This window comes from Corythoichthys intestinalis, chromosome 4, assembly GCF_030265065.1.
Source record: "Corythoichthys intestinalis isolate RoL2023-P3 chromosome 4, ASM3026506v1, whole genome shotgun sequence".
NCBI lineage: Eukaryota > Metazoa > Chordata > Actinopteri > Syngnathiformes > Syngnathidae > Corythoichthys > Corythoichthys intestinalis.
In genome coordinates, this window is record NC_080398.1 from 46,535,427 (window position 1) to 46,547,283 (window position 11,857).

General features: G+C 38.8%; 1 protein-coding gene across 1 annotated transcript; it reads left to right on the forward strand.

Annotated features, from left to right (window-relative positions):
• The first annotated feature begins 5,309 nt into the window (after positions 1-5,309).
• Positions 5,310-10,934, forward strand: LOC130914889 (E3 ubiquitin-protein ligase NHLRC1-like). The gene is made up of 3 exons (XM_057834467.1): positions 5,310-5,534; positions 6,454-6,569; positions 6,666-10,934. Exon 3 carries the CDS (start codon positions 6,694-6,696, stop codon positions 7,882-7,884), a length of 1,191 nt encoding a protein of 396 aa, XP_057690450.1. The 5' UTR covers positions 5,310-5,534; positions 6,454-6,569; positions 6,666-6,693; the 3' UTR covers positions 7,885-10,934.
• Positions 10,935-11,857: the final 923 nt, after the last annotated feature.

The following is an 11,857-nucleotide window of genomic DNA, read 5'->3' on the forward strand; positions in this document are numbered from 1 at the left end:
ATGTCAAGTTCAATTTTGTTGTTGCAGTCTTGTAGTTTTGTCCGAGTATACAAGCATATTTGTCTCGATGTTTGCGTGTTAAGGTTATTTGTATTCTGTCTCGGCAGAATACAGCACTCATGTTTTCATAGAGATCTTCCACACAGTCACGATGGAGATGACGCTTTTACACTTACTGCATTTGAACTTTGAATGCCAATATTTGCATTTTTTGTTTTGTATCTCTAATAATTTTTGTTATATACCTCTAATGAATAATACCTGACAAATCAGAATTTTGTATGTTTGAGACCAGCTACAGGTGTGATAGAAAGATTCTCTTCTACATGCTTTTTCCTGGTTGTATCCGTAATTTGCCAAAAAATTTAACTTGGGAAATTACTTGTGCCGTTCTATATCACTGTGAAACAATACTGAACCACATTAAAAATGTTTTACATGTTCTTTAAGCCTCATTCTGTGCTTCCAGCATGATGGAGTCGCAAAAAACCTTCACCGTCCGGCACAGAAGAAATTCCACATATAAGGTTAGAGCGGCGACTTAATGCTAACCAGCCGTTGATCTCGCCTCCTTTTTAAATAACTTACCCTACATTAGGTATGTTGTGTTCTTGACAAAAGGAAATCACAGATGACCTCGGCCGTCCTCTAAAGGCCTTCACTTGTGTGAGATCCAATTTCACTGCACATCATGAAACTAAAATAGCTTCCTCATGTCAAGCTGCATTACCAATGCATTGCAAGGAAATGTGACTTTGCAGCGAAGGACATAGTCTTGTGGGATTGGAAAGTGGGTTCACACGAAGATGTTGGAATTTGTCTATGGCGTGGTAAGTATCTATGTTGTATGGATAGTCATGAAACTGCCAATAATTTAAATGAGAAAACATGTTCAGATTCCAGAGCGAGGGCGGAATTTCCTTGATACAAAACTGAATGAAAAACTATGGGGGCAACGTGTCCTGGTCTAATCCTGAATCTTGCCCGTTGAGTTTTTACATCATCTAGTGGTCTTGATTTGTAGTAAATTGACTACGGTATTTAAAATGCTGTGATTATTTGAATTGAACCCTATTTAAGTTATTTAAATACAGTGGCGGTGGGGGTCAACTTTAGAGTGTTATTGGGGCCATAATGAGTATTTCTGGTTGTATTAAAAAAGTCAATAATGATTAGATATCAACAAAATAATATACTTGATACGTAGCGTCCACATACTTGTTGAGCTTTTTTTTTTTAACTACCAAATATTGTCATGTTTAATGGGGACCATAATCCTCGCGATAAGTGAAAAACAGCGAAGTAGCATCCCCCCATCGCCCCCACAAAAAAAAAAAAAAAAATTGTGTCTGGTCAATGTATTTATTCAGATTTTGCATTGGAAATAGATACATATGAGACATGTTTAATTTTTTAAAAAATTTAAAAATGCAGCCACCTTACCCCTGGGTGTTATTTGTCCATTTTTTGGCTTTTTTCGTTTTTTTCTGTGTTTAAAAGGAAAAAAATGCATTTGAAAAAATACACTAGGGAGCTGATATTTCCTGCAGGATACTAAATCATGTAGAAGTTCGAAATGGCACCATCCGGCAATTTCTAACTTATTGCAAACAGGCTGGGAAGATTTGCACTAAACTCTTGTTATTTTGCCATTTTTGGCTCATTGACTCCCATTATAAATCATGATTTTTAATATGCTGTAAACCTGATGTTTTATAATGCATTTTCCGTGATTATTGATGCAATCGCTTCTTTGGCGAGTCAAAAACATGCAGATAAAAAAAATTTAGTGTTGACACCCAGAAGTCACTAGATGGAGCCATAGGCCAATACATGAATTTGCTTGCGACGCTAGCTTCAGATCGGTCAAAAATTAATGCAATAAAGACGGTTGGCTTTACAAAAAATTGGTGTCAATGTTGTCTGAGCTCACTTTCAGTTTATTTGGGCATGCATATTTGCAATTTTGCACGTTTGCACAAGACAATAAAAAGGTACTTCCCGGAAATGCAAAAAAACCAAAACAAAAAAACACGTGTTTATTGTTGTCGTTTGAATTTCAACTCTTATTGGTTGGGTGTTTGAATTTCTTTACTCTCATTGGTTCTGGGCATTTTGGGAGTCTCTGTTCTCGCGAGGATCACCATTTTGCATTTCTTTCAACACAACTGTGATCGATGGCGGCGAGAAGTATTTCACCGCAGGACACGATTCGAATGGTGTTAGAAAATCCTGATTCCGACGACGACGACCTTTGTTCGGACGCTTCTTTGGAGAGCCCAGAAGACATTGAACAAATTCTTCCGGACTTTCGATGCCGGAGGAGGACGGCTTTGATGACGAGGATTAGGAAATGGTTGACAACATAATGACGGAGATGAAAGCGGGGAGCAGAATGCGGGGGCACGGACATGACCACCTTGAGGCGCATGATGAAAATGACGGCGATCGAGGTAATGACGAGAGTGAGTAAGCAAATGTTTTGCATATCAAGGTTTGTCTTGTAAAAGCTGATCAAAGATCAAAGCTGTTATTGTTGTGTGCGCTTGTGCTTTGCAGGCCTGTGGCACATACTCCTGCCGCCGGCGCGCACTCAGGTGGCCATTGTGTGAGTTTTTTCACATGCCGGACATTTCGTCCTGCAGCGCATTTGTGCTATTCACGGAGATCTACCCTGAGTGGAACGTGAAGAAAAGCTACAAGCGTCGACTATTTCTTGAGGAACTTGGCAAGGCTCTAATTCGGCCAGAAGTCCTAAAACGGGAACCACCGCCTTCTGCCGAAGGCTTGGTTGAGCAGCGAGCTGGACCCCCGTCCAAGCGCAAACAATGTGGCCTTTGCACAAAGCCACTTCGGCTTCAAACATAATAATAAATAATAATACATTTTATTTATAACGCACTTTACATTTGAACAACAAATCTCAAAGTGCACATCATGAATTGTGTATATTGTTATTATGTTAACTGTTATATTGTATGTATGTTTTGTAAAATTGTTAACATAAATTCTATCATCAGATCAGTTATTGTCACGTTGTCACAGTCTTGTTCTAAAAAAAAATCTATTGTTACGACTTTTACTTATCCAATGATGTAATATAAAATATTTTAGTTTGATTTATATATAGCCTATATAGCATAGTTAGTTTTACTATTAGGATAATGCTGCTATTATTGTCCATAGGGGGCCAAAACAAAAAAAACTATGTGTTTAGATAGGTCTGATGCCACTGAACATTGTGAGTGGTTGAAAGTGAAAAAATATTCAGAAATGACTTAGTTATCACACTTCAAAGGAAAAGCCATTTTTTGGACAAAATCACAAGAGTTGAATGTAAATGAGAAAACTGCAATTGTGTAAAAAGTGGGTGTGCATAAAAAAATTGGTTGTTACGACTTGTGGACTTATTCAAGCCTCTAACTATGTCATATGGAATATTCAAATTAGACTTTTGTTTTTTATATATATATATAGCATAGTTAGTTTTGCTATTAGGATAATGCTGCTATTATTGTCCATAGGGGGCATTAAAAAATAAACTATATATGTATAGATCGGTGTGATGCCACTGAACATTTTGGTTGAAAGTGAAAAAATATGCAGAAATGACTTAGTTATCACACTTCAAAGGAAAAGCCATTTTTTGGACAAAATCACAAGAGTTTAGTGTAAATGAGAAAACTGCAAATGTGTAAAAACTGGGCATGCATAAAAAAATCGGTTGTTATGACTTAACGACTTATTCAAGCCTCTAACTATGTGATATGGAATATTCAAATTAGACTTTTGTTTTTTATATATATACAGCATAGTTAGTTTTGCTATTCAGATAATGCTGCTATTATTGTCCATAGGGGGCATTGAAAAATTAAAAAAAATAAAAAACCTTATATGTGTAGATAGGTCTGATGCCACTGAAGATTTTGAGTGGTTGAAAGTGAAAAAATATTCAGAAATGACTTAGTTATCACACTTCAAAGGAAAAGCCATTTTTTGGACAAAATCACAAGAATTTAGTCAAAATAAAATAACGCCCAAGGGTTAAAATATTCTTAAGCCCTCCTAAATAATTTTGTTTTATCGGGATAAAAAGAAAGAATAAAAACATTACAAAAAATGCTGGCATATTCACAATGAAGTTGCCAGATTATTAGTTTAAATCAATAATCATATAACCTGTCATTATTAACTAAATATGATTATAAATCTGTCAGTTTGCCTTATATAGTAAGTCAGAGAGCCCCTTCACATGTGTCGCTATCCAATCCATTCCACCTGATCATATGGAGAACGCCCACATCTCTGAAAAATCCAGTCCGTGTTTTCCGTGTGGCCTAGCTAGCAGTCGGCAGTACTTTTTTTTTTTTTTTTTTTTTTTTAAACTAAAAAAAAAAAAAATTCCTTCCCCTGCAGTCGATCTCTGTGCACGTTTTTTACCTTTGTTGTTATGCGGTCAAAAGTTAAATTCCAACTCTAAAATATCGCTGCTGCTAGCTAGTTAGTCTGAAATGCCTTGTGAAGGTCCTAGTTACAGTGCCTTGCAAAAGTATTCGGCCCCTTGAATCTTGCAACCTTTCGCCACATTTCAGGCTTCAAACATAAAGATATGAAATTAAAAATTTTTTGTCAAGAATCAACAACAAGTGGGACACAATCGTGAAGTGGAACAACATTTATTGGATAATTTAAACTTTTTTAACAAATAAAAAACTGAAAAGTGGGGCGTGCAATATTATTTGGCCCCTTTACTTTCAGTACAGCAAACTCACTCCAGAAGTTCAGTGAGGATCTCTGAATGATCCAATGTTGTCCTAAATGACCGATGATGATAAATAGAATCCACCTGTGTGTAATCAAGTCTCCGTATAAATGCACCTGCTCTGTGATAGTCTCAGGGTTCTGTTTAAAGTGCTGCTGTTCACAAACACTCTCCATCCAACCTCACTGAGCTCGAGCTGTTTTGCAAGGAAGAATGGGCAAGAATGTCAGTCTCTCGATGTGCAAAACTGATAGAAACATACCCCAAGCGACTTGCAGCTGTAATTGGAGCAAAAGGTGGCGCTACAAAGTATTAACGCAAGGGGGCCGAATAACATTGCACGCCCCACTTTTCAGTTTTTTATCTGTTAAAAAACGTTTAAATTATCCAATAAATGTTGTTCCACTTCACGATTGTGTCCCACTTGTTGTTGATTCTTGACAAAAAATAAAAATTTTATATCTTTATGTTTGAAGCCTGAAATGTGGCGAAAGGTTGCAAGGTTCAAGGGGGCCGAATACTTTTGCAAGGCACTGTAAGTGGACACTCTTGTTACCACTATCTTTGGGGTGACTTCCTTCTGGAGCATCAGCTGTGTTTCTCACTTTATGCAGATGAGTACAGAAGCTGAGGTCATTCACGAATGATTGTCATCATTGGGTAGTCATAATAATAATATACTAATAATAATCACTCCAGCACCTTTATAGACCTGTAGCAGTCAGTGCAGAGGAGCAAAGAGGGTGACAGGGGAGAGACTTCTACTTAAAAGGTGAGTAGGAGAGTAATGATTAGGAAGTGGAGAAATCCAAGAAGATAATTATACTGTATATAGCATACATACACCCCCACCCCTCCCACACACATATATAACTCCAAAGTAAAGTAGTACAGGCAAAACTTTTGGCCTGTACTTTTTATGTATGTTATGAATAATTTCTGGATTTGTGGGTGGGTGGGTGGGTGGGTGTGTGTGTAAGGCAAATTAACCTGACCCAGATATTACTGAAATTCAAGTAATTAGTAGTATTTTTCAGGGTTTGAAATTACAGCCATTTTTGTTACATATGTGCCCGAAATGTAATATGTGTGATTTACAAATATTTCAGAACAAACAATTACTGTGTTGTGAGTTAAAGTCATGGCATTAGCCTCTATGACTAAAGATATGCATATATATTTATAATTTATCAGTCTTTGTTAGCTGTTTATGAAGTTTTGTGCTTGAACGCTGCGTTCACTTACATCCTGTGTAACTCCTGGGGGCTAAGCCCCCCTCTGTTCTTAAAACCTAGTGACGCCCTTGACATTCTGCTTGTATGCATCTAAACAAAACAAGTTGAAAGCGCACGGTAGTACTTTGGGTGTCAAATTCGCCTCATGTAAGATGTTTCCCCGAAGTAGGACATTTTGGCAGAACACCGGTTTCAAATATGGGCCCTGGCCTTTCTTTATGCAGTCTGCATGTTATCTCTGCATTAGCGTGGCTACTTTGGCCTCTAGCATTCCAAAAACATGCAAATTAGGTTAAAGCATCGATTGTTTACAGTTGTGAATTGGAAAATGGATTTTTAAGATAAAGGTACACGCTACCAATTTTTGATTTTATGAATGTAAGCTTTATCCATACTTAGATTATAGAAGCCCGCTTGCGTGAGCACTAAATTTAGCCACCATTCCATGATATACAGAAAAATCTCGTCATCAGCACGTGATTGAGTCTGTTTCCAGAAGAGGGCAGCAGAGCATTCAGCTATTTGTTGCCAAACATCACGTGACTTGGGCCTACTTCACCCTGCACAGCAATGTGAATAATATTGCAGTGCTCTTCTCACTTCACTCATTTTTCTTTTCCTCTCTACTCGATAGAAAGCACTCCAACCACGTTTTGTCTTTCCTGCAGCTAAGATTAAGATCATCTGTCTGCAGCTATGGCTCACAGCTGCTCAAAGCGCGGCGACCTGCGGCAGACCGAGGGCACATTGCGAGAGATCCAGGTCAATTTGCTTGAGTGTAAAGTCTGCTTTGAGAAGTTCAACGCTCAACAGGCCGAGCGCAGGCCGCAGAATCTGTCGTGTGGTCACGTCTTGTGTGCGGAATGCATCAGGGTTCTGACCCACCCTGTCCTGAGGAAGCTGGAGTGCCCCTTCTGTCGACAGCTGTGCCCTGTTGACGCCACCTCCCATTGTCAAGTTCTATGTGACCTGCAGGAGCTGCTCTTATTCAGTCCTGTGGCACCTTGCCTGAAGAAAGAGACAGAAGAAGAGGCCTCGGGTGGGAGTGGCAAGGCCTTAAGTCTCTGCTTGACTTTTGGTGGCTGGGGGACCCTAATTAACCCTACTGGATTGGCGGTAATGCAATCTTCTGGAACTGTATTTGTAGTGCACGACGGTGAGAAAAGGGTGGTGGTATTTGCTCCTCAGGGGAAGAGGCTGCACACCTTTGGGCAAAGAGGACATGCCAGTGAAGATGTGTGTTACCCATTGGATGTGGCGGTGACCCCCTGCGGCCACGTAGTTGTGACCGACGCTGGAGATAAAGCCGTTAAGGTGTTCACATCCAGGGGAACCCACGTGATAACGGTTAAGGGCAGCTTGTCCATGCCATGGGGGGTGGACACGGACAGCAGCGGCCACATCCTGGTGTCGGATATGAATGCGGGAACACTATCTCGTATCAAAGTGGACTACAGACAGGGCATCACACTACAGGAGGGTGTAGTGGTGACGCAGTTGGAGTGCCCCAAAGCGGTGGCGTGCTGCAGGACGACCAGTCACACGGCAGTGATGGAACATGTGCACTCAACAAGAAAGCAAAGTTACTCCAGATTGACAGTGTTCACGTCAGACTTCCACATCCTCTATCAGACAGACACTTTAAGTGTGAACCTGAAAGCTTCCGTCAAGATCAACATGTCTACTGTGACATTTGACAAAAATGGACACCTAATTGTAGTCGACTCCCTTCAGGGGATGATTTGGACTTTTGGGAGTGTACAACATGCTCCTGTTCTCACTCCTCTTGTAGCAGAGCAACTTATTAGACCTGTTGGACTATTGATGTTTAACAACACTCTTATGGTTGTGGACGGTGGAGACCACACAGTCAAGGTGTACTCATGAATAGCTTGACCGTGGAGCTAAATTGCAATTATAGGTTATTTTTCTTTATGCGGTGCCTAAACTTTCAATGTGTTTGCATTTTTCCCCATTATAATTGACATGACAAGATGAGATTCAACACCAAATCCTCATCTTCCACACAAAAACTCATCTAACTAATCTCGCATGCATTCCAAAACTGTGAATGTGCAGCCTCACTATTCATCAAATGATTTTTATTTTTATGAACCAAGAATACATTATAATACAAATATCGTAAACGTTTTTTTGTGTGTGGCCATTTTAGTTTACTGTCATGTACTTTTATCGCACAGCAACATTGTCAACATACCTATGTGATGTTGTATATTGCTACGAGAAAGCGATAAGATATGACAGTATCGATAACTGCAACTCTCAGTACTTACACCGTCACCTAGGCTTGCCACCCGTCCCTTGAAATACGGAATCGTTCCGTAATTGGAAATTAAAAGTTGCTTTTCGTATTGAATTTACAATTCTAAATTCACAATTTAGCTTTGTCATCTAAAAATATACATTTCTATTAATTTTCGGAGTTTTGGGGATGCCGCTTTTTATCGCCCGTAAGGCTTTGGGCGCGAGGGGGGCGTCCCTTATTTCTATTTCTGAAAGGTGGCAACCCTACCGTTACCTGCCTTTTCCATACATTACATCAATCGACTGGGATTACTCAAGATACTGCAGTGCAACTCCTAAAATCAAACAAAGTCACTTGCGATATTTTGGTTACCTTTAAATAAAAATATCTGTTCTGGTGTCTGATTGTTACCTCACAGAATTAAAGTAAGCTTCATTGTTTTTAAATGATTCCTGCATATGATACTGCTAGGCAAAGTTTGAGTGTGCCCAGGTTGAAGTGTGTTTTTTGTGTAGTTTATTTGACTGAAATTGACTATAGTGTGATGCCACACTGTGCCAGTTAAGCAAATACCTGCGTTCTTCGTTCTTCCTACTAATATCGGGAGAGGTGAGCACTGAGAAAAGCCGTCGGGAATTTGCCACTTCCTGGTTGTAGAATGTGTAGCATGAAGCATAAAGTATATAAATAAAACTTTTAATTAAAAAAAACAACTAAAATTATTTAAATCTATAGACAAGTTTCCGAGACACTTTTGCTTTACTTCCGCATTTCTGCTGGCGACTTCAGTTTTACATTTTCTCCATCCAAAACAACTGTGGAGCTGGATTGGCATCACTCATCAATATCCCTCAAAAAAGACAATTTGGGAATACCGCATCCATCAGCCATCATCACGACATGGGAGGACAACATGTTCATGAAGGCAGATGTGGAACCAAGCCCGTGCCAATACAAAGACCGGGTGTTTATCTAGCCATGTTGCCGCTGGTGTTAATGAAGGTATGTTTTTCCTATCCCACATTTTCATGTGTCCGGTGCTAAAAAAATACTAAAGCTAAACTCTTCCGCATGATACGACTCGTCTTTGATATTGTTATTACGATGATGATTGTATTTGATGTTTAATATTATTTAGTACAAATACTGTACTGCGTTGGCTGCAACACGTTATCTGCTGCTAGCCTGTTGCTGATCAGTACGTGTAGGATGGCAGAATTATTTAAACGCATAAATGCAAGTGTTACAAGTTTTTTGTTCGTTTGTTTACAGGTGAAAGACACTGTTAGGCAAAGGAAGACAACTTGATGTGCCTCACAGCAACACTTACTGTACAATGAGGGACATACTGTATATCGAGACTATGTGGTTTCTTCTTTGATGATGGAAGGCTCGACTTAATGCTCCACCTTCATTAATATTTTTCTCATAATTTTATAAATTGTGATTTGTTGACCTGTTTTGCACATGCTCCAATCGTTTTAAATAAAACAAGGAATGGAATCATGTCGTCCAAAAGTTTTATTGCGATCAATATCTGCAATAAAAAAGAATGACATATTTTTATTGTTTATATGTACAAACATTGTAGTATTTCCTTGTAACAACAAAATCCATGTCAGCCCTTCTGCATTCGGAAACCGTAATATTATTTGTAATTTTACATCATTTTGGTCACTCAAGTGGCCGGCGTATCAATCTACACCTCACGTTAACACATGCTGCACAGGTTGTTATAATTTTCTCCACGATTGATCAACGAAGTGATAAGAACACACATAATATCTTTTGGGTTGAGACTTAGATTTGAAGCACATCCTTAACTAATTGTCTGCAGCTGGTTTCGATTTAAGGCGTATGGCGAGGTAGATCGACACTGGCACATTGAAGCTACCAGCTGGACCGCTGATCAAAACATTCCACTTCCAACTATATATATGTAGGTGCTTCCAGGAGTTCACGCACAGCACAGAAAGTCTCAGAGTCTCATCTAGGTCGTGTTGAATCCGTTTTTGGAGATTCCGTGGGTTCCTCTGGTTTGATTTTGCAGTTTTAACTTTGTCAACACACTGCTTACTTCAACTGCACTTCATGTTGTTCTGTCTATACTGGAAGTTCGGAGCGGGAATTGTCAAAGATGGCGTCGCCCATGTTTCTCTCAGGAAACTTGTCTATGGCGGAAAACACTCAGGTGACTTGAAATTCCGCTCTGAGACCCCCAATTTGGCCAAATTTCAAAATTGTCCTATATGCACGTGTGATACATCATCTGGAAAGCTTACAATCTCAATTTTCAGGGGGATGAAAAATTTTGAACAGGTGGGCATTTAAAAAAAACCATTTAAACAGTGAAACCCTAACATGAGGTGAAATCCTTAGAGAGCATAATTAAAGACACCATGATTTTAACGAGATATTATCGATTACTTACCTTGTTCTGATCCAAAAACTCCATGTAGCATGTATCAACCAGTGTCAAGACACAGCTGTGAATGGTCACAGCCGGATTTTTGGGGGGATTTCATTGGTGAAACATGGTAATATAACAAGGGTCGAGATGCAGACATCGAGCAGTGGTCGAGATTTTCTTTTTCATATATTTACCTTTTTAAACTTTTTTTTTTTTTTTTTTCATTTTTCTTTGTTTGAATCGATTATTTATCATCTAACGTATCGGGGGAAATGCGACAGTAACAAGAAAAAATACAGTTAAGCGATAGGTATTAGGTAGATATCCGTGACTTATTTACAGACACCATTTTTTTAATTGTGACATAATTTGTTTAAAATATGCGAGTGAATAACTTTTTTAAAGTCTTTGTTTTGTTTTGTTTAAACGAAATATTAGACATCGATTAATTATTCTAAGCTAAAAATAACAGACATTTTGAACAATAAATATAATTACGTACCTTGTTTTTATGGTTGGGTTAAAACAAAAGCGGTTGCGCGACATCTGTAAACAGGGGTTTCCAGGGTAAAACGGACAAATTAAAAATAGTTTGGGGCTTAATGCGCCATGAATCTGTTATGGCAGCTTATAGACATATTGTTCTATCAAACAAAACAGGTCTTTTGGCTTAAAATACAGCAGTTTATTTTAAAGAGGGTTGCAAGAGCAGAAACTGCATTTTCAGTCTTGTCTGTGTTTTCTGCCCTATACATGTGCACATCTATTAGGAAATACTTTTGTCGCACAACCGGTGAAGATGATGATACATGTCCAATTGTGTTAATTTAAATAAGCTTATGTCCAATCTATTTAAAGTGGGTGTCAACGAATGACCCTCCCACTTCAAATGGATTTGACTTCTAGCACAGTCAATGACAGACAATGAGTTAAGCACTGTCTGATAGCAGTGACTTTACATTAAAGATCGTAGCTATGCGGTAATTTAATATTAACTCATTAGCTCCCAAAAACGTATAAATACGTTCTATTTTTATTTGTTTCAGTGTCCCAAAGACGTATTTATACGTCTTTTACGTTTTTTGTCATAAAAGACATCTCTGGGTCCTGATTCAACTGAGCTCCAAAGCACAATGCTGAAAATCCATTTTAAAGCAATAAAACTGTCCACTGGAGGGCAGTAG